The 23,767-nt window shown below is 48.5% G+C and overlaps 1 protein-coding gene and 1 long non-coding RNA gene across 2 annotated transcripts in view; both read right to left on the minus strand.

Moving 5' to 3' along the window:
• Positions 1-23,767, minus strand: part of LOC309530625 — a 419,691-nt gene that overhangs the window by 256,426 nt on the left and 139,498 nt on the right. The window lies entirely within an intron of this gene.
• WNT11 (Wnt family member 11) overlaps positions 3,689-23,767 on the minus strand; it is a 61,596-nt gene continuing 41,517 nt past the window's right edge. Inside the window, exons 5-7 of the mRNA XM_082219501.1 lie at positions 21,636-21,913; positions 19,225-19,517; positions 3,689-4,463 (exon numbers count right to left, since the gene is read on the minus strand). Coding sequence (XP_082075627.1) covers positions 4,289-4,463; positions 19,225-19,517; positions 21,636-21,913 — 746 coding nt within the window. The 3' untranslated portion in view covers positions 3,689-4,288. The remainder of the gene's footprint in view (positions 4,464-19,224; positions 19,518-21,635; positions 21,914-23,767) is intronic.

The raw sequence follows: 23,767 nt of genomic DNA on the forward strand, positions 1-23,767 counted from the left end.
AGCATACACACCCAAACATGCACCACCCCCTCCAGAACCAACTGCAGTGAGACTCAGGGTACCAGAGATAATTCTTTAGTTGTGATTCCTGCTGGTCAGGGGGTTGGCCGAGATGACCTATGCCCACACCTTTCCCATCCCTGGCCTAGCAGAACCACCCACAGCCCAGGTGTGCCCAACACAAACCTTTCTCCTCGTCCCGGTCTGTGGTTGGGTATAAGCAACATTGCCGTTAAGGAGAGGGCAAGGCTGAGACTAACAGGTAAAGGTAATGGGACCCCTGACCATTAGGTCCAGTTGCGGACAACTCTGGGGTTGCGGCGCTCATCTCGCTTTACTGGCCGAGGGAGCCGGCGTACAGCTTCTGGGTCATGTGGCCAGCATGACTAAGCTGCTTCTGGTGAACCAGAGCAGCACACAGAAACTCCGTTTACCTTCCCACAGGAGTGGTACCTATTTATCTACTTGCACTTTGATGTGCTTTCGAACTGCTAGGTGGGCAGGAGCAGGGACCGGGCAACGGGAGGTCACCCCATCATGGGGATTCGAACCGCCGACCTTCTGATCGGCAAGTCCTAGACTCTGTGGTTTAACCCATAGCACCACCCGTGTCCCTGAGACTAATAGATAGTCAGGGATGAATATTCTTCGCGGTTTCCTGCCAAATTCCCAAGCTCTACCCTTCCCCTTCCCAAACTCTTCCTTCCCCTCTCTTGCATGAAGCAGCCACCAGAAACAAGCTCCCACCATGTAGGTTTAAAATCCAAAGCCATCCTTGTAAATCTGAAGAAACTATAAGAAAAGAACTCTTTTAAACAATGCAAGTGATCTGTGAATGAGACAGACTGAGGGACTGGCTAGATCCAGCTTCCAAGCTTCGAACTCATCTATTACAGTGGTACCTCAGGAGTTGAACAGAATCCATTCCGGAAGTCCGCCCGACTCCCAAAACAGCTCAAGCAGCCAATCGGAAGCTGCGGAAGTCACATCGGATGTTCGGGTTCCAAAGAACCTTCGCATACCAGAACACTCACTTCTGGGTTTGCGATGTCCGCGAGCCGAAACATTCAACTCCCAAGGTGTTCGGCTTCCAAGGTACGACTGTAAAACAATATATAAAACAACAACTACAAAATCTGCCACGTGGTTTTCCTTAACGCATCACTTGCAGAGATTGTTTTATGTCCCATCTGCACTACACACTTAAAGCAGTGTCATGCCACGACTCCCCGCCTGGGAATAATAACTCCTTAACTTTGGGTGAGGGACGCGGGTGGCGTTGTGGGTTAAACCACTGAGCCTCTTGGGCTTGCCGATCAGAAGGTCGGTGGTTCGAATCCCCGCGACAGGGTGAGCTCCCGTTGCTCGGTCCCAGCTCCTGCCAACCTAGCAGTTCGAAAGCACGTCAAAGTGCAAGTAGATAAATAGGTACCACTCCGGCGGGAAGGTAAACGGCATTTCCATGTGCTGCTCTGGTTCTCCAGAAGCGGCTTAGTCATGCTGGCCACATGACCCAGAAGCTGTCTGCGGACAAATGCCGGCTCCCTCAGCCTATAGAGCGAGATGAGCGCACAACCCCAGAGTCGGTCACGAATGGACCTAATGGTCAGGGGTCCTTTTACCTTTACCTTTGGGTACCAATCCAAGATTATGCACATTCCCAGCCATATCTTGACACCATGAGTGGCACGCATGAGATTATCCTTTGCCGCCGAAGCTCTCTTTCAAGGTGGATTGATGCAAGGATCAGTAGCTGGCAGGTCTGGGGCCAGGGCATAAGGACGAGCCCTGCTGGATTGGCACGAAATCTCAGCATCCTGATCCCGGGAGTGGTCCACCGGGTGCATCCCAGAATCCCACAAAGACAACGGTTGCCGTCCCTGACCCTGTATTCCCAGCAACTGGTATTTCGAGAAAGACTGCTCTTGAACCTGGAGGCTCCATTGACTTTTCACGGCTGACAGGGGTGAAGCCAGGCCTGCCGTCGGCACCCAGCCTGCTCAGGCAATTGCCAGGGCAACCCCAAAGTGCCCACTGGTGCTGATATTGGTTGCTGGCATCGTTTTTTTTTTGTTTGTTTGTTTGTTTTGCTTTCTTTTGCATGGCAAGTGTGCTGTGATGCCAAGGTGGCAGTCGCTCGCCCCTTTCAGGACTTAGAAGCATTCTAGAGAAAAGAAGGCAGCGTGCAGCTACAGCCTCGGGGGGGGGGGGGCGCTCTGCTTTGCAGTGTGCCCGCTGTCCTCAGAAAGATATCAAAGCACAAGGGTCTCTTCCCCACTGTCACCTCATAAGCTTCCTTGGGGAGATCACCAGGTTGCAATGGGGATCCCCCAGAGGACACCGTGCCCAGGGCTCCCAGAAACCTGATGCCAACTCTGGGAGGAGGCTACCCTCCAACTGCCCAGCCCCAAATCTAAAGCTGTGGGAGGTAGTGGTTGCTGCAAGCGTAGGACTTAGAGCACTTCCAGATGGCCTGCTTATTGAGTATGTATCTTGATTTGCCTGCAGGGAGGTTAGGCAACTAGCAAGAGCTCTTCCCCAACCAAAATGGTCAAAGGCCTGGAAACGATGCCTTATGAGGAATGGCTAAGGGAGCTGGGCATGTTTAGCCTGCAGAAGAGGAGGTTAAGGGGTGATATGATAGCCATGTTCAAAGATATAAAAGGATGTCACATAGAGGAGGGAGAAAGGTTGTTTTCTGCTGCTCCAGAGAAGCGGACACGGAGCAATGGATCCAAACTACAAGAAAGAAGATTCCACCTAAACATTAGGAAGAACTTCCTGACAGTAAGAGCTGTTCGACAGTGGAATTTGCTGCCAAGGAGTGTGGTGGAGTCTCCTACTTTAGAGGTCTTTAAGCAGAGGCTTGACAACCATATGTCAGGAGTGCTTTGATGGTGTTTCCTGCTTGGCAGGGGGTTGGACTCGATGGCCCTTGTGGTCTCTTCCAACTCTATGATTCTATGATTCCATCACTTTCCTTCCAGCAAAAGTCCCCAAGACTGCTAGTTTGGTTCCAGTTGTGCAACCTGTCTTTGCTGGTCTGCAGCTGAATCCTACCCACAAAACTAAGACAGCCTGGAGGTGCCCCAAGTCTCTCCCGTGTTGTTCTTGATGTTTCTGCCCTCCCCCTCTGCCAATTCAGAAGCATGGCTTACCGCCTCCTTCTGGACATGCTCTGCAAGCGCAGGAGCCTCTGAGCAAGGCACACAAGAGAGAACTCAAGAGAAAGAGAGAAACATGGTGAAATTCACAACAGCGAGAGCTCACTTTTGAGGAACGGGGCTCTATCCTTGCCTGCTCCTTTCTGCTGCGTCATCAGCTTCTCAAAGCGACCGTCTGTCAAAAGCAGGGTTTCCCAAACTTGGGTCTCCAGCTGTTTTTGGACTACAGCTCCCATCATCCCTATCCAGCAGGACCAGTAGTCAGGGATGATGGGATTTGTAATCCAAAAACAGCTGGAGACCCAAGTTTCCTGGTCAAAAGCAATCACTCACACCAGGCACAGTCACTCAACCCTAGAAGGATGGGGAAAACAGGGGCAAAATACTATGGGGAACTTTCCTCCTTTGATGGCGCTCCCATCCAAGGAAAGAACAATGTTGTGAAAAGGGAACCAACGGGGAGAAAGGGAGAGAGAGAGTCTCTGCAGTAAAACACTGTAGAATTTCCTTTGTCCGCTAAGAAAAGAACAATGTTGTGAAAAGGGAACCAATGGGGAGAAAGGGAGAGAGAGAGTCTCCGCAGTAAAACACTGTAGAATTTCCTTTGTACGCTATCAAATGTCATGTTACATTACAACAGAGAAACAAAGTATTGACTTTCTGTATTGACTTTCATGTGTTCTTATCCCATTCCTGGCAACCAGCTTCCCATTCCCCCGGCCTCACAGCACACACAGAAGGCACTCAGTGGCCACGTATTGAACAATAACAAGAAGGCCGGTTGTCCACTATATAAGCACCGAGTTTGGTCTTTGCAGTTGTTTTGGCAATGAAGATCCAAGCGCCAACCCCTGTTTGCCAGTTTAATCCACGCCGTCCTCCACGGATTGCGAAAGATCCTTCCCAAAAGGTGACAATTTATGAAATGTCTGGTCACTCCAGCGTTGCGATGGCTTTCCAACAGTCTTGTGGGTTTCTTGTTTATAAAAGCAAGGCAAACATCATCCAGGGTTCGGAAAGCTTTTCTCCTGTCCGAAAAGCGCTGGGGAGGAGGGTGGGGAACGTGGCACAGATGTCTCAAGTCCGCAGGCCCAGAGGGGAGCCGAGTGGCACGAGGAGGGGTCTCACTTGCACACGTATCTCTCGACAGTCCTCTCGCACTTTTTGCAGGTGACATAGCAGCACCAGTGGTACTTGCAGTGGCAACGCTCCACCACTTTGTCCATGTAGGGGTTGTAGCCGCGGCCGCAGCACATAAGGTCACAGCTGTCGCTGCCGTTGGAGGTCTTGTTGCATTGCCTGCAAGACAGAAAACGTCATGAGCTGGGGATGCCAAAGGCTGGAGGGTGGGGAAGGATGCCTGAGGAACTCAGCTGCGAAGCCCATCAGGCTCCTTGTGGGACTGGGAGCTGGAAGGGAACCAATACATCATCAGGTTGGAAGCGGCCAAAAGCATCTCCGCCTGGGAAGACTTTTCCCTTTCGGGGAAAGGGCTGAAGCTCAGCCGTAGAGCATCTGTTTCGCATGCCGAAGGGCCCAAGTCCAATCCTCACCATCTCTCCAAGGAGGGCTGGGAATATCCCTTGCCTGGAACCTCGGAGAGCCTCTTCCAAGAAGGACCAACAGTCCAATTTAGCTGAAAGTGACGTCCTACGTTTCTATCCTCAAACGCAATGCATGATCTCCCCCTGACATTGCAGGAAGAGGAGACAGGACACAAGCAGAGGCATGCCTGCTGAAATTGCAGCATTCGCACAGGTTACAGCACCAAATTTGGATCGGGACCCTCTTGTTGTGGGTGCTCATGCCTCCAAACTGGAAGGGGCTGATGCACACCTTCCAAAATTTTCTGATGGAAATAGGGACATCCTATTCTGTATGCCCTCCAACATTTCTCTGGTGAAAATAGGGACATTCTATTCCATACCCTCCGACATTTCTCTGATGAAAATAGGGACATGGAATCCATACCCTCCGACATTTCTCTGATGAAAATAGGGACATGGAATCCATACCCTCCAACATTTCTCTGATGAAAACAGGGACATCCTATTCCATACCCTCCAAAATTTCTCCGATGAAAACAGGGACATTCTATTCCACGCCCTCCAACATTTCTCTGATGAAAATAGGGACATTCTATTCCATACCCTCCAATATTTCTCTGATGGAAAATAGGGACATGCAAGCCATACCCTCCAACATTTTCCCAATGAAAACAGGGACATCCTATTCCATACCCTCCAACATTTCTATAATGAAAACAGAGACGTCCTAAGGAAAAGCAGGACATTCCTGGATCAAATCAGAAACTGGGACAGCTTCTATAAATCTGAGGCTGTCCCCGAAAAATAGGGACATTTGGAGGCTCTGCTGATGGAGTCACCAGAACCAGGATGGTGCTTTGAAAGGAAGGGGGAGGCAGTTAGCACCGTGTTCCTATAATCTTTCAGGGGACATGTGAAGAGGGGTGAAAACACTTGCCTCCTTTGAACCGCCACATTAAAGGAAGCCATCCCAGCAGGGCAATCCTTGCAACACAGCTGCGGGAGTTGTTTTTCTTTCTGCTCAAAGGAGTGCTGTTCTTTTTTTTTTAATATTGGGGTGGAGGGAATCCCCCCTCAAAACGTTGCCTTTTGCTGCGCCCACACGAATATAAGAATGTGCTTTATGCCAGATCAGACTATTTGTCTACTGAGCTCAGTGCTGTCTACTCCAGGGGTGAGAAATGTAATTCCCCACCCCAGTTTTGAGGGACAACTCACATGAGCTCCAGCCAGCATTGTCTAGGATCAGGGATGATGGGGGTTTTTAGTTAGTGATGGGGACATTCTGTGAGTTTTCCGTTGCTCTCAGCTTCTTACTTTGCCGGCCTTAAGTTCAGTTCTCCACACTGCCAAATCAGTCCCCCCCCCTTTTTTTTAAAAAAAAACCCTCAGCAAATTCATCAGCATTCCTGTGTGAATTTCTCCTAATACACACAATTTTCGTTTGCAAAGCAATTTGCCCTAATGCAAAGCAGCAGCAGCCTCATATCCGGTGTTGCTTGGGGATTCTAAGAAACCCAAAATCAGCGCAGTTCTGAAAGGTTCTGTCCGCCATGTTGATTCAAAATGGCACCTAACTGTAGTCAAACAAAAACCTGCTCCCTGACTTCAGGAAACACCATGCAACGTTTGGTGACGATAATGTGGTCTTAGATTGTCCTTTAAATGTGAACAGAATCAGAATTCTCTACAAAAACTGGGTATCGGCTGCTCCTGGTCTAGTCTCACTGGCGGTTCTTCAGGGTCTCAGGGACAAGAGAGGTGCTTTTATTGCCTTCTGCTTGACCCTTCTAGCCAGAGATGCCAAGGATTGAACATGGACCTTATACGTGCAAACCAGATGCTCAAACCACTGGGCTGTGGCCCTCCCATAAATCATAATAATAATAATTTATTATTTCTACCCCGCACATCTGGCTGGGTTTCTCCAGCCACTCTGGGCGGCATTCAACAGAACATTAAAATCAGAATAAAACTTCAAACATTAAAAACTTCCCTAAACAGGGTTCCCTTCAGATGTCTTCTAAAAGTCAGATACAGTGGTACCTCGGGTTAAGAACTTAATTCGTTCTGGAGGTCCGTTCTTAACCTGAAACTGTTCTTAACCTGAGGTACTACTTTAGCTAATGGGGCCTCCCGCTGCCGCCGTGCGATTTCTGTTCTCCTCCTGAAGCAAAGTTCTCAACCCAAGGTACTATTTCTGGGTTAGTGGAGTCTGTAACCTGAAGCGTCTGTAACCCGAGGTACCACTGTATTTCCTTGACATCTGACGGGAGGGCGTTCCACAGGGCGGGTGCCACCACCGAGAAGACCCTCTGCCTGGTTCCCTGTAACCTCATTTCTCACAGATAGGGAACTGCCAGAAGGCCCTTGGCGCTGGACCTCAGTGTCCGGGCAGAACGATGGTGGTGGCGACGCTCCTTCAGGTATACTTGGCTGAAGCAAAGAATTTTTTGGCAAGCCCTAAATCTTATTCCTCCAGCAACCCCCCCCCCAAATACCACACAAGGCCATGCATTGCCCCCTCTTAACCGTGATCCAAACTTCACAGCAGCGCCATTCTGGGCTCAGTTTCTGGTTGCAGCTGCACGATGCCAACTGCCAATAAACACAAGGTCCAATGGATGTGGAAAAGCTGCGATTTTTTTCTGTCTCTTTACAAACGGCTTCAACATTGCTTCCAAAACAGCCTGGCGTGCTCCGTCGCTTTGGACGTGGCCGTAATTCAACATGAGATCTGGTTGGCGAGAAGCAGGGGAGGGAAACCGAGGTGGTGGAGGAGCTGAGGATGGCTGGACCCTACGCCGTGGACCATCGGTTAATGGATGGAAATGAATCCGAAGAGATTTATATGAAATTCCTCATGAGGTAATGCTTATGAGAAGTTATGGGATTAATGAAGTGCTGAGATCTCATTCTCGGCCTGTCCTTTTATTTATTTCTGACTCAGCCTGGCCTCCTGTTTGTTATTTCAGATTTGAGTTCCTATCCATGTTTAACTCCCCCTCCCCTTTCCTGGCTCTCTTAAGCCGGCCGTTCGCATCACCCACTTCTTTTTTTTCCAGGGGTGTGGGGTGGGCTAAAGGGAAGAGAAGAGATGCGTGCAAATATTTACAGATCTCTGGAAGGCTCGGCGCAGCTCGTTCGTTGCAGAACGTCCCCCCCAGGAGCCAAAAACCCACAATTTGCGGCCACATGCTGCATGTTTGTCTAGTGCTGGACTGAAGGCGTCACTCGAAAGACACCCCTGCGAGCCAGGATGGCTGGCCGGCAGCAAACCTCAGCGCAATCCCTCCTACACAAATTAGCCGAGAAGACAAATATTTGGAGCAAAGGTTCACAGGCTGAAAACAGGCATGCGGGGGGAGCTGGAGGATTCAGGAGGAACTTACGTGACTATAAACCCCCTGGATTGCCAGAAAATCATCAGCAGGGAAGGGTATGATTTGTAGGAGAGAGGTGTGGGGTGAAAGGTGTGAGAGAATTAGACAAATTCATGGAGGTCATCACAACTATGTTCTTCCACTGCTAGAGGCCCTATGCCTCTGAATACCAGTTGTTCAGGAAACACGAGTGTTCATGAGCTCAGGTCCTGAACATTAATCAGCAGTCACAAAATTAAAAGACGCCTGCCTCTTGGGAAAAAAGCAATGACAAACCTAGACACCATCTTAAAAAGCAGAGACATCACCTTGCCAACAAAGGTCCGTATAGTTAAAGCTATGGTTTTCCCAGTAGTGATGTATGGAAGTGAGAGCTGGACCACAAAGGAAGCTGGTCGGCGAAGAATTGATACTTTTGAATTCTGGTGCTGGAGGAGACTCTTGAGAGTCCCATGGACTGCAAGAAGATCAAACCTCTCCATTCTGAAGGAAATCAGCCCTGAGTGCTCACTGGAAGGACAGATCCTGAAGCTGAGGCTCCAATACTTTGGCCACCTCATGAGAAGAGAAGACTCCCTGGAAAAGACCCTGATGTTGGGAAAGATGGAGGGCACAAGGAGAAGGGGACGACAGAGGACGAGATGGTTGGACAGTGTTCTCAAAGCTACCAGCATAAGTTTGACGAAACTGCGGGAGGCAGTGGAAGACAGGGGTGCCTGGCGTGCTCTGGTCCATGAGGTCACGAAGAGTTGGACACGACTAAACGACTAAAAAACAACAACAACAACAATAAACCACACTCTTTCTGCCATTGCCCTTATGCCCTACACTGATGGGCTTCCCAGAAAAGACATCTCTTCTGCAGTAGAAAACAGCATGGTGGACCTTAGCCTGGCCGGCAGATGGACTCTTCTGATATCTGTATTCCAGATAAGAATCCGTCTCTCCCTTCACCACCCTGCAAACTCTTCTGCTCTGTTCGGAACTTTTTTCCTCCCCCTTTCCTTTCTTGTCTTCAACTTATCCGGGCAGCAAAGATCAAATCATCCCAAAGAACAAAGGAGCGTAGATGAATACTGTGTGCTAAATTCAACTATTTTCCCATTTACACCAGTGTAGTTTATTCTGATTGGCAGGGGCACCCCAATGGCTGTTTGAAAATAACTCCCAAGCACCTGCTACCAGAGATTCCTGCTGTTTTTTTAGATTACCCGCTCTGGGATCCCACAGCTAATTCTCCCCTGGTCTCCTCGCTGGCCCAAATAGGACTAATTTAGCCAGCTAGCCCTGGTGATCATCTAATGTTTATTGGATGGATTTCCCCCCTAAATTGATTTTTGAATTTATTGTTATTCCCATTTTATACTGTATTTTATGCTGTTTTTTGTTGCATCAACTAAGTGTTTTAAATTTGTTGTTAGCTGCCCTGAGCCTGGTTTTCTGAATTGGGAAGGACGGGGTATAAATAAAAATTTATTATTATTAGTCTGCAAATATCACACAACCAATTAATGTTTCTACAGTTTGCCTTCTGTTAAAATGCACGGCCTGTAGCAGATAGGGAGATGAATGAAACAGGTTTTAGTGGAGGCAAAACTGTAGCAGAACAGAAAGTGCAGATTGCAATGAACATAGGGCAATATGAAAATCACTACCTCCTTACATCCCTGGCTTTGGCGCTTCCTCATAGCTGTTCCACAAACCAAACCAGAGCTCACTAATCTAAAAGGGATGGGGGAAAGAGAGCCATTTCACTTTCCAAGTATAATAGCTCATTTCATAGAGAATTGAATCAACTGATTTATTTATTTTTTGGAAACCTAAGTTGTTTCACCCTTTCCAGTGAAAGGCAGAGATATTCCTGCTTTGTCTTTTACTCTTTCCCCTATTCCCTTTCCATTAACTGCATCCTAGGTCTGGTATCATTTACCGCTTATTTCAAAACTGTTGGTGAGTGTTTTAGGAAGAAGGTGGGAGGCTGGTGTTAGGAAACTCGAAGGGGCTCTTTTAAAAGATAAGGTTAAACAGGGTTTTCCTTACAAGGAGGTTCCATCCCCAAAGCTGAATAGAAACCATCTTTTCTCCCCGGTTCAGGACATGCTTATTACTGGCGCTCATAAATCAGCGGAGCTGTTTTGCAAACCGGTTCCTGTCAAGATTTATCTTCCTCTCCAGGTTGTATTTCTTTTGCTTAGCAAAACCACAGCAGAGATAATCATGAGGGGACAGCTATCTATGCAACAGCACTGGCCCATTGGAAACGTAATTCTCAAGATGCGGAGTTGCGCACCAATTCTGTGCAGTTTGAAGCTATTGGTTCCCATCTAGGCCTTGTGCAACTTGGCTGCTTGCGGAATCTGGGAGGGTCCTGGGAGAATCCAGGAGGGCAGGGCACATTAGAAGGAACGCCAACTCCAGATTCAAGCTACGAATGTTCCCTAAAGCTTGGGTGTGTTTAGATTTCAGGACTTTGGTTCAGGACCGCTTCCAGTTTCAACTTTTTTTGTTGTTGTTGAAAAAGAGGAAGGAAAAAGAGCATAAACGAAAACAGGCTTTCTTTTTTCCAACATGGCCCCAGGATAACTAAGAACGAGTCCCAGGTTTCCACTTAAAGCTTTCTAAGCACCAGCGTGCCCTCATTTGGGTGGGTGGGGTGAACGTTTTGCATAGACCTGTTTCAGTCATTTGATTCCCCCCAGGAATTCACCCGAAGGGGAAGGATGCTAATTGGGGGGGTGATTGTTAGGTCAAAATGGACACATCCTCTCCAGTTAACCAATACATCCACCTGCTGGCGTGAAATTGTTCCCTGCGGCGCATGATGCAACTGTATGCATAACGTCATAGACAATGGAACATTCTCCCTAATTATCCCCATCATCCTGTTAAGTGATCAAAACACAATTAACGGGACGCGAGAGAAGTTTCCCACCTTCGCTTCTGCTTCTTTTTCCACACGTTCATCTTCTCCCACCCTCGAGTCCCTCCTGCTTTACAGTTCCCCTTTACAAGACCATTGGGGGAAACAATGGATTCAGCAGAGATCTTGGGTTTCTAAATCACATGAAGGTACCGAGTCAGAACATTGTTTCAGATAGACTTGCCTTGCCAGCAACTCTCCTTTGAAACACAGATGCAAGGGACTGACCTTGGAACTTGTAGCACGTAAAGGTGGGTTATTTATTTGTTATTTATTACAGCGTGATCACAGGGAAGCGGGTGGCACCGTGGGTTAAACCACTGAGCCTAGGACTTGCCGATCAGAAGGTCGGCGGTTCGAATCCCCGCGACGGGGTGAGCTCCCGTTGCTCAGTCCCTGCTCCTGCCAACCTAGCAGTTCGAAAGCACCTCAAAGTGCAAGTAGATAAATAGGTACCGCTCCAGCGGGAAGGTAAATGGCATTTCCATGCACTGCTCTGGTTCAGAAGCTGTACACCGGCTCCCTCGGCCAGTAAAGCGAGGTGAGCACCGCAGCCCCAGTGTCATCAGTGACTGGACCTAACTGTCAGGGGTCCCTTTACCTTTACCTTTTACCTAAAGGAATTGATCTGCTAGTTTGAATGAGTGAGTGAGTGGGCTCTGTGTGGGTGCCTGTAACTCCCCATTCTGATGCCACTACTGTCACCCAGAGGCTTCTGAATGTGTGGCGGCTGGCTCAAAGTCTAATGTGTGAACTGGTGAGCAGTTTATGAGCTTCTTGTGCACTGCTCTGCTTTTGTACTTGTAGGTTTCATACAAGCAGGAATTGTGGACAATTGTAGTCAGAAAACATTGTATGCTGGACCCACAGCTCCAAGTTCCCTTAAATATGGGAGTGCTTCCCTACCGTTAGGACAGATATGGGGGAAAACAGGCTCAATGCGGCCCTTCAGTGTTCTCTGTATGGCCCTCCAGACTCTCCCCAAGCCACATCCTCTCGTGCCTCTGCTTTGACTCCTCCTTAAGTATGTTTGCCTGGTTTGCTGAACTCTGCTTGCTTATCTTGCTGGAGGGCAGAAAGATCAATCTTATTGGACAGAGGTAACATTTACATCCATGGCTCCGCCCACTTTTGCCACTGGCACATGGCTCCCAGAAGGCAATGCAGCTTTTACGCTAAGAAAAGTTGCTCACCCCTGGCTTCGGTAAAAAAGGTAAAAGGTAAAGGACCCCCGCATGGTTACGTCCAGTCAAAGGCAACTATGGGGTTGCGGTGCTTATCTCGCTTTCAGGCCGAGTGTGATGTCCTGGGATTCGGACTCGGAGGCTGAACCTGAGGAATCCCAGCCTGCACAGGAGTCCCCGCTTCCAGGACCAGCTGAGCCGGGGCTGGGGCTTGAACCTGAAGGGTCCTCACCTGTGCTGGATCCTCAGGTGCAGGCACCAGCTGAGTCTGCTCTGACCCCTGAAGTGATGGAGGACCCATTGCCTGCAGGTGCTCCACTCTCAGCCCCGTCAGGGGAAGCGGAGGTTGCCTCTGGGTCTGGTAACCCTCCAGCCTCTCCTGAGCTGCAGAGGCTCAGGGCAGAGAGGCGGAGGGAACTAAGTTCCCGCAGGAGGAGTGCTTGCCTCCAGGCCAGGAGAGGCGAGTCACCTGTGGACCGGGGCCGCCCTGTGCCTCAGGGCAGATAAAAGCTGGCCAGCCCCAGTCCCAAGTTACGGGTGCAACATTGTCAGTTGCTAGTTCCTGCCTGAACCCTGTCCTGCTTTCCTGCCTGAGCTCCTGACCCGCCCTGGCTCCCTGCTTGCAAGCCTGTTCCTGACTTCACCCGACTCCCTGCCCTGCACCCAGCTTCAGCTACTACGGACTGCTTCCACATTGCACCTTTGACCACGGACCAGACTTGGACCTCGTCTCTCGGGTAACCCACGGGACCAGCACACCGAGGGAGCCGGCATTTGTCCATAGACAGCTTTCCGGGTCATGTGGCCAGCAGGACTAAACCACTACTGGCACATGAAGGACTGTGACGAGTGCCAGAGTGCACGGAAATGCCGTTTACCTTCCCGCCGCAGAGATACCTATTTATCTACTTCCACCGGTGTGCTTTCAAACTGCTAGGTTGGCAGGAGCTGGAAGAGAACAACTGGAGCTCATCCCATCACGGGGATTTGAACCGCCGACCTTCTGATTGGCAAAACCAAGAGGCTCAGTGGTTTACACCACAGTGCCGCTCGCCTCGCTGGCTTAACCCTTTCCCCACTTGCTGCTCCTCCCAGGCAGTCACTTCCCATGGATCCTTTTCTCTGAGATGGAGCAACAAGCTTGGGAATCCAAAGACAGGGAAAGGAGGCTGCGGGTAGCAGCATCCTCCAGCAGTTGATATGGTAGTAGACTACCCCTGAGCCTGGAGGCTCCATTGAACCACAAATAATAGTCGTCGATAAGACTTCTGTTGCACAACCCACACCCCAGATGCAGCTAAGAGAATCCAGTTCATAGCAGCACCGCCTGAAGTCCGTTCTTGAGTACATAAATCCATTAATAACTCCAGTTAATCCACTAATGTTCTCAGAGGAGGGGGAAGCGGGAAGGAGGGGGGAAGAGAGGCCTGTCCTGGCGACGTCGCCTTTCCGACACCTCTGGTTTGCTGATCCCTGCTCCAACTTGAAAGGGAAAGTGTCTTTTCTTCTTCCTCTGCCAGTACAGAGCGAGCGAGTGTGAATGGATGAAATGGGAACGCATTATTGCTGGGGAGGCCGGTGGGCAGCCAGAAGGATGCACACCTTCTGAGAAAAGCGCTTTCGGCCCAACGGATCGGTTTTAAAAGGCAGCAGCGGTGGGATCTTCCAAACGTGGAAGCTCAAACAGCGCATAATATTATAGATGCCCCTGGGGCCTTATAAAGCTATTTGGAAGAGGTCCATATGAACATTACACTTCTTTATGTGTGGGAAGTGTGAACTATATTTTATATATTTTCACACACACCCCCACACAGAGATTCCATAACGCCTTTGGCTCCTGCATGAAAAGTCTCTGCTCCCTTATAAGACCATAGGAAACTGCCTTAAATGGAGCGAGACCTTTGGTCCATTGAGCTCAGGCTTGCCTACACTGACTGGCAGAGGCTCTCCGGGGTTTCAGACTGGGGACATTCCAAGCCTGGAGGTGCCAATGGAGATTGATCCAGGGATTTTCTGCATGCAGCACAGATGCTCTCGCACTGAGCTACAGCCCCAGTTTGTCAGGACTAGAGTTGGGCATAGGTCATCACCTGGTACGCAGGCTGGGACCCTACCTGCCCGCAGACTGATGGCGGCTAAGGGATTGAGGTTGAATCCTGACAAGACAGAAGTACTGTTTTTGGGGGACAGGGGGTGGGCTGGTGTGGAGGACTCCCTGGTCCTGAATGGGGTAACTGTGCCCCTGAAGGACTAGGTGCACAGCCTGGGAGTCATTTTGGACTCACAGCTGTCCATGGAGGCGCAGGTCAATTCTGTATCTCGGGCAGCTGTCTACCAACTCCACCTGGCACGCAGGATGAGACCCTACCTGCCCGCGGACTGTCTTGCCAGAGTGGTGCATGCTCTAGTTATCTCCTGCCTGGACTACTGCAATGCACTCTACGTGGGGCTACCTTTGAAGGGGACCCAGAAACTGCAACTAATCCAGAATGTGGCAGCTAGACTGGTGACTGGGAGCGGCCGCCAAGACCACATAACACCGGTCCTGAGACACCAACATTGGCTCCCAGTACGTTTCCAAGCACAGTTCAAAGTGTTGGTGCTGACCTTTAAAGCCCTAAACGGCCTCGGCCCAGTAGACCTGAAGGAGTGTCTCCACCCCCATTGTTCTGCCCGGACACTGAGGTCCAGCTCCGAGGGCCTTCTGGCAGTTCCCTCACTGCGAGAAGTGAGGTTACAGGAAACCAGGCAGAGGGCCTTCTTGGTGGTGGCGCCCTCCCTCCCATCAGATGTCAAGGAAATAAACAACTACCAGACTTTTAGAAGACATCTGAAGGCAGACCTGTTTAGGGAAGTTTCCAACATTTGATGGTTTATTGTGTTTTTAATATTCTGTTGGGAGCCTCCCAGAGTGGCTGGGGAAACCCAGTCAGATGGACGGGGTATAAATAATAAATTATCATCATCATCAACAGAACAGTAACTCCCCAAACATTAAAGGAATATGTCGAGCAAAGATTTTCAGAGCAAAGAGCAGCCACTGTTTAACTGAGCACAGAAATATTGCCTAGCTGACTGAAGGCAGCAATTCAAGACGGCAAGAACGAGGAGGGAAGGAAGGGGGGAAAGCAGACGATTATTAAAAATGTGGTTGTGTCCAACTGGACAATTCTGAAAGGCAGAAATTCAATGCTTTGAGTGGGAATTCAACCAGGATACGGCTTTAAAAACAAATAAACGTGTGCCGAGGGATCTTGGATAACCTCCCTGTACAAATCCAAAGCACTTTGGATGTCAACGGTATTGGGTCATCTCCAGGCCAGTTGGAGGGCTAACTTTTGGGTTCTCCAATCCCCCGACACAAGCCCTTTTGTTTTGCCACGGACACGGGTCATTTGTCTGGCAATGGATCTTCCAGATGGAAAAGAGGATACCAAGACAAGACTGTACAGCTGAGGAATGAGGGCAGTAACATGGAGATGGTGGAAACAGCCTTAGATATAGCCAGATCCTTGGCTTGTCTAGCTTAGCATAAGTCTATCTAGATACAGTTCCCAGGATTCTTTGGGGGAAGCCATGACTGTAAAAGTGGTATAGCAGTGCTTTAAACTGTTAAGGTGTCGCCTCAGTCTCGGCCACAGAGCCTGATTCAGCATGGAAAAATAGGAAACCACCTTACACAATGTCATACTATTTATTCAACTAGCCAAGCATGGTCTACTCTGACTGGCAGTGGCTCCTAGGATCTCAGGTATCATGGCCTTGAGCTCAGAGGAGGAGGAAACAGAGTCCGTGTTACCTGTTCCACACCTGACCAATAGCTCAGGCAGTGGGAGACCACAGTAAGTCAAAGAAGTGACTGCATGTAGGCCAGAAGGTTGGTTCTTAAGAGCCCTAATATTTCGGGTAATAGGGTGGAGCTTAGGAAGAAGGGTCTCATAAGGGCCTCAGCTGACCTCTAGCCTTCGTCGGAGCAACGTGGCTCACTGGGAACTATCCGCGGTGCTGAAACCACTGGGCAGCAGGTGCTGAAACCTGCGGGTACCTGGGGCACAACTTTGGACTGATCCAGCAGGACTCTCCTTGTGTTCTTCTGGACTTCTGACCAGACACTCCACGCCCACACGTTTGGACAGGCAGGTGCCCACGCTCATTCACATCCGTTCAGATCCCCCACACTTCTGCCAATCAGCAGATAAGTGAGAGGGATTTCTCCCCATCACAGTGCTGCAATTGGATGGGGAAAGCAGGAGAAGGGAAGACCTCTTCATACTTTTAAAAGCCATTGCGTGAAAGTCTTGGCAAACAGAAAGGAGCCCTCCTTCCCTGAGCTCCAAGACTTTCTTCCAAAGGCACAACGGAAGGAAGTGGCCTTTCTAGAGGTAAGAAGAGGTTCCTTGCTTGGGGGACTATAGCTGTTTTGGACACCCAAGCATACCCCAAACCACTAACAAGAACTCCATGGTTGAAGAACAAGCAGAAAATATGTTGTTATTGTTATTTTAAGAAGACTAAAACTTTTTTTTAAGGAACACTTGGGGACTGGATGCCACCTGCAAACTGTAGATTCTATTTTATATATATATAAATATTTATTAAAGTTTTCAGAGTATTACATAATAAAAAAGAAAAAATAGGAAATAAAAAACAGTTAAAAATAATTCCATCTTTACATCACTTATCTTTCATTTACTTGTTTCCCGGACCTCCTCATACCTCCCTTTTTTGTATTCCAGTTCAATTTATCAGTTCAGCAACTCCTTTCCCTCCTTATAATCCTGATCTTTAATCTTAACATATTATAACATTAAATTTTTACCTATTAAAAATCCAATTTTTTCCATATTCCTTTAAAACCATTACAGCTAGGGGACTTCCGGGTTAGCGCCATCACCGAATGGCGGACTCCCTCCGAGCTCCGGAGGGAGTCGGCTCGGCAGGGGTCGGGTCCTACCGCGCCGGCGACGCGGGGACCCTTAAAAACCACGGGAACGGATCCCGTGGACATGGTGACTCGGCTGGCACCATTATCGCCCTCCCGGCTTGTGAAGGAGCCTTTTTAAAGGCTACGGATCGGGCGCCGGGGAGTGGCGTGGTGCTTTGAGTCCTCCGCTTCCCCTGCCGGGCGCAGCCGCATGCCATCCGGCGGAGAGCGCTGGCTTCTTCCAAAGGAAATTCGGACAATTAACAACAACCCGTGAGTAATTGGGCAACCGGGTATAAAAGGAGGAAAAAAGAAAATTTTTTCCGGATCTGGCACGAGCGGGAGGGGATCCAAAAAGGAAGTCAGTCCCCTCCCTGATTGTAAACATGCTAAAACAAGGACTGAGAAACCAAGATCGATTTAGAAGTTTATTGATGACAAAAATTATTAACTCCACGATGTGAATTATAAGAACTGTGCTGGAGGAGAAGAGTCGAGGGTGAGAGGAAAAAGGCAACCCCCCCCTGAGAACCGGGGCGATTCGGAGAACCTGGCGAAGAGAGATGGAGAATTTGACAGCTGTCAAAGGAGCTGTCAAAGCTGGAAAATATAAAGAGGACTTTGCTACAAGTTTTTTGCTGGTTAATTTTGTTACAATTTGATATAAATATGGATATAAACTGTCGGGAAAAAGAAACAACAATTTGACTTTTGGACTAGAGGATACAAAGTTATTGCAATCCCCCTAGAGGGGTTTCGGGACATTACAATGTGTCGTATGTGGAAAACTACTCTGGGATGTGCATAGGTCTTATCTCCTGGGAAAGCTGCAGAACTGAAATATTATTTTGTCTACAGAGGTGACCATAATACAATAGAATCTTCTATTGAAGCAAGAAAGGAACTGGACGTAAGTCTTTGTCCCTGAATAACAAACCTCTGTAGAGACACTAAGTTTTGAAACAAGAATGTTTTGACAGCTGAACAAGACAGAAACCTGAGAAAACAAGAAATAAAAGAGTGAATGACTAAATACGACACGGAAAGAACAACGGGAGGAGCAACAAAAGATTAAGGAAAATTAAAGGCCTCTATTAGACTGGATTTATGCAGTTAAATATTATTAAAACAACCAAATCTGAAGAAACCGGCAAGATGGACTGAGAAAAATTTGGCTGTGGACTTAAGATCTCCAGGCCGACAACATATAGACAAATGGACATGGGGAATCAAAACCGGGGAAGGGAGGGGGAATCCTAGAATCCAAAGGCTTTGTAACCAATTTTTTTGAACTTTTCTAAATATTCTATCTTATATCTTTTATAACTTTGATCCTATATGTTTTCGTTTTTTCTTTTTTTAGAAAGGGGGAACTCGTGGAAGGAATGAGAGCTGATCTTGGGGGGAAAATTTTGTTTTATTATAAGACGAGGAGTGATGTTAAGATTGTGTAAATTTAAATTGGTTTATGAGTAAAATATATTAGGCTTAAATTTGGGGATGAGAACTTGTGGAACCAACTTAGGGAAAGGGGAATACAGTCGGGAGGGGAAGGAGGAAGTCCCAGAAAGAAGGCTATGAAAAGAAGGGTCTAAACTAGTCTCTCTTTTTCTTTTTCTTCTTTATCTTTTTTATTTTTTCTATTCTGTTATTATTGGAAATTTTAATAAATATGATTATAAAAAATAAATAAAACCATTACAGCTAGAAACCACTTACCTTCAATCCAACATCATTCTAACATTCCTTAATTTTGCAATATTTCTGTAAATAATCTTTAAATTTCCTCCAATCTTCTTCCACCTGCAAACTGTAGATTCTAAGGATGTGCTCTACTCCTGGGCCTTTTAGGAATACATTTCTGAATGAGTCAGACTCCACTGAGTCCCTACTCTGAAGCCCAATGGATTTGCAAAACACAGACCCTTGAATCAACCACTGGCCTGCAGGGTTTACTGGACACTGGTGCCAAGTCTTGTTTCCTGAGTATTTACTGCAGAAAGAAGATTGTTAACGACTTTGGCTTAGTGGTGCTGATTTGGAGGGAACTACTAAGCGAGAGGAGGATGAAGAACAGGTTTTACCTAGAGAGCATTTACCTGTCCTGAGTCCCGTGCGATCCCACTTTCTCGTTCTTCATGCAGAAATCAGGTGAGCTTTGCAAATAAACCAGCTCCGTCTCCTTTACCGGGCGGATGTCAAGATCCTTGGGGACTAGATGTTTGCGGGTGCCCATAGGCCGATGCACCACCTTTGTAGCGGAAAGGTATTTGTTTTTTAAATCCAGGGCAATGTCTCTCAGTTCCTGAAGCCCCCTCCAGCAGGTCTTGATCGAACAGGACCCAGATACTCCGTGGCATTTGCATTTCATCTCCAGAGAAGCTTTCAGGGCCTGTAGAAAGAGCAGCACAGGGATTTTGAAGTGACTTTTCCCTTTTGCTCAAATGCTCACCATCATCCCCCAACTGTTGCCGCCCCTCCCAGGGAAAGGCTGAAAGGAGTAAGTGTCCTCACTGTGTTACAATCAAGGCTTGGGCACGTGAATGAAACTCATTTGTATTTTTTGCTCTATAAGACTCACTTTTTCCCTCCTAAAAAGTAAGGGGAAATGTGTGTGAGTTTTATGGAGCGAATGCACGCTGTGCAGCTATCCCAGAAGCCAGAACAGCAAGAGGGATCGCTGCTTTAGCTGCGCAGCGATCCCTCTTGCTGTTCTGACTTCTGGGATTCAGAATATTTTTTTTCTTGTTTTCCTCCTCCAAAAACTAGGTGCGTCTTATGGTCTGGTGCGTTTTATAGAGCGAAAAATACGGTAATTTACATAGGTCTGGGGAAGCATTTCAATTCTGCCCCTGTTTCTCTCTCTTTGCCCCTTGACTCGACCTCCCTGCCCCGCTCCACCCTCTGCCATCTTGCCCCACTGCCGCAATTTAGATTGTAAGCTCACAGGGGCAAGGACCCACCATTTTTGCTTATGCTACTCTGTTACACCATGAAACAATTCACCCTGCTTTTGCTCCTCGTGAGAAGGCGTACACAGAAACACATCTCTGAGTCGTGGTGGAGGATGTGGCTCAAACAAACCCATTTACAACTGGAGCTATTTCTAATAATAATAATAATAATGATGATAATAATAATAATAATATACAGAAATGGAATTCAGAGGCATGAAAAGTCACTCCATCTGGAATCTACCAGCCAAAGAGGTTGCTTCATATCATGCCACAGTGAGGATAGCCTCAGTAAGGAGTTGACATACCCACTCAGGTAAAATGTAAAGGTAAACCCTGGACGGTTAAATCCAGTCAAAGGCAACTATGGGGTGAGGCGCTCATCTCTATTTGTCCACAGACAGCTTTCCGGGTCATGTGGCCAGCATGACTAAACTGCTTCTAGTGCAACGGAACACCGTGATGGAAACCAGAGCGCACGGAAATGCCATTTTCCTTCCCACCGCAGCGGTACTTATTTATCTACTTGCACTGGTGTGCTTTCAAACTGCTGGGTTGGCAGGAGCTGGGACAGAGCACCACCGAGATTCGAACCGCCAACCTTCTGATCGGCAAGCCCAAGAGGCTCGGTGGTTTAGACCACGTCCCACTCAACCAATGGGCAAAATCCCTGGAAAGTTTGGTTGCCGTTTTGAATGGGCTTCTGCACTTTTAGAATTCATTTGCAGACATCTACTTTTAGATTCACTTCTCCACCTGTTTTTGTCCATGCAGCTGCCTCTGAAAGTGAGCAGCCAACCACACCAACTGGTTGCAGAAGGATAGTTAGCTTAGCAAGCAAGCGCTACGCAGCCTCTGTTTGTAAGCTGCAAGCCTAAACATATCCATTCAGGAGTAAAAGACCTATTGATTTGGGTTAGGGTAGGCAAACTCAGCCAGGCATTTTTGCTTGCTGAGCAAGCGCAGTGGGAGCCAGACCAAAAGAGAACGCTTAGTGGAAACTGGAAAAAAGAATGAATGGCAAGCCATAACATGGATATCCAAGGGAATAACTGAAACATTAATGGGCACAGAGCAGAGAATGGATGGACTCTCCCAGAAATGGCAAAGGTTTGGGACTCAATGAGACCATCAAACTGACTAGCACTGGCTCTCCAGGGTCTCAAACAGGGACCCTGAAGATGGCAAGGATTGAACCTGGTGCCTGTGCTCAACCACAGGGGTGCAGGGTAAGGATTTGGGGAGAGGGCCTTCTTGGTGGAAGCCAGAGAACAGGCCAATATCTCCCTCCTGGAACTATGCCACGAGTGATCGCTGGAGAAAACATACTGGTGCAGTAGCTCTCTTGCCCAGTTTCCCTCAATGGTGCCCACAGTCTGCCAGCTGAGGAGTCCACCTCCATTCGCTTCTCGGCAGGGTGATGGCACAGCCAAAAGCTCTCCCTTTGTACACAGGTTCAGCCCAACTGCTGGTTGAATCGGTACCGGCTTCCAACCCTTTTGTCAACCCCGGACGGCGATTGCATAATGAGAACATCTCTTTTCGGAATTGGTTACCTGTCTCCCTACTTCACTGTTGTGCAGATGCATCAGCTTATTGGCTTGTGATCCTGATTTTTTCATCTTCATGGGAGCATCTGAAAATTTGGACCCCATGACAAGACCATAGTTGAGGTTGTCAGCACATCCTCCCCAGCGATACCCAGGACCAGGTGTCTCACCTGGGATGGGACCACAGGAGCAGCCAGGGAGGTCCCCGGTGGTGCAGGCTCTGGCGATGGTGTGGCTGATGGCTGCGGCGGAGAGGGCGTACACAAAGGCCGACTCCCTCGTGCCTGCGGAGACAGAAAGGTCGATAGGAATACATTTCCACTGGATTTTCAATCGGGTAGAAAACAAACGGGAGAGGGAAACATGGCTCAATGAATAGGAAATCTCGGAAGCTCTCGTGATAATCGGGCTGTCAACCTCTAAAGGTCATCGCTTCTCATCTAGCAAGTACTAAAAGGTAAAAGTACCCCCGACCATTAAGTCCAGTCATGGCCGACTCTGGGGTTGCGGCGCTCATCTCGCTTTATTGGCCGAGGGAGCCGGCGTACAGCTTCCGGGTCATGTGGCCAGCATGACTAAGCCGCTTCTGGCAAACCAGAGCAGCACACGGAAACGCCGTTTTCCTTCCCGTCGGAGTGGTACCTATTTATCTACTTGCACTTTGAGGTGCTTTCGAACTGCTAGGCTGGCAGGAGCAGGGACCGAGCAACAGGAGCTCACCCCGTCGCAGGGATTCGAACTGCAGACCTTCTGATCGGCAAGTCCTAGGCTCTGTGGTTTAACCCACAGCGCCACCTGCGTCCCTTGCCGTGGGCCTGTTACGTACCCACTAAACCAGCCAGCTGTCCTCAGGTGCCCTTGGGGACTGTATTCTGTTGCCAGTGTGGAAGTAAGATTCAACTGTCAGTCCAGTCCGTTCCCATACATGGGGGGGAAGGCATCAACTTGCCATTTAAGAACACAGAGAACTGCTTTACAATGAGTTAGGCCATTGCTCTCCAAAGTTTGAGGCAGGGGACATGCCAAACCCTACCTGTAGATGCCGAGGATTAAATCAGACACCTTCTGCATACAAAGCAGATGGAGTAACCATAGAGATACATCCAGTCTGTGTTCAACAAAATGCCTTGGGATGGCCCTACATATCAGATATATGAATAATAATAATAATAATAATAATAATAATAATAATAATAATAATAATAATAATTTTACATCCCGCCCTCCCCAGCCGAAACCAGGCTCAGAGCGGCTAACAACAGTAAAAGTAACACAGTTTACATAAAATCACAATCAATTCATTGAAATACCTTCTAAAATCAATTCATTCTAAAATCAATTCAGAATCAAATTAATGGCAACCAATGGGCTAGAGCTCTATGAGGATTACCAAAGGAGGGGGTCAGACTATGCCTTTGCCAAAGGCCTGGTAGAACAGCTCTGTCTTACAGGCCTTGCGGAAAGATGTCAAGTCCCTCAGGCCCTAGTCTCTTGTGACAGAGTGTTCCACCAGATTGGGGCCACGACCGAAAAAGCCCTGGCTCTGGTTGAGGCCGGCCTAACCTCCCTGTGGCCCGGGATCTCCAGGGTGTTGTTATTTGCAGACCGTAAGGTCCTCCGTGGGACATACCAGGAGAGGCGGTCCCGTAGGTACGAGGGTCCTAAGCTGTATAGGGATTTAAAGGTTAAAACCAGCACCTTAAACCTGATCCTGTACTCCACCGGGAGCCAGTGCAGCTGGTATAGTACCGGATGAATGTGATCTCGCAGCGAAGACCCCATAAGGAGTCTCGCCACGGCATTCTGCACCCGCTGGAGTTTCTGGGTCAGCCTCAAGGGCAGCCCCAGGTAGAGCGAGTTACAATAATCAAGTCTGGAGGTGACCGTCATGTGGACCACAATGGCTAGGTCAGGGAGAGAGGGGTAAGACTCCCAGAACATAGGGTACTGCCTTATAATGAGCCGGACCACTGACTCAGTGCTGCCTGCACTGATCATTCCCAGCCCCACCTGTAAGCTCCAGGGACTGAAGAAGGGAGGTTTTGCATGCAAACCAGGTTCTCTGCCGCTGAGCTACAGCCAGTCTGCAGAACTGAGGCACTAAACGTGTGTTATGCAAATAGCACCCTTTTAAAGGT

Source organism: Podarcis vaucheri (assembly GCF_965113315.1).
Source record: "Podarcis vaucheri genome assembly, chromosome: 4".
NCBI lineage: Eukaryota > Metazoa > Chordata > Lepidosauria > Squamata > Lacertidae > Podarcis > Podarcis vaucheri.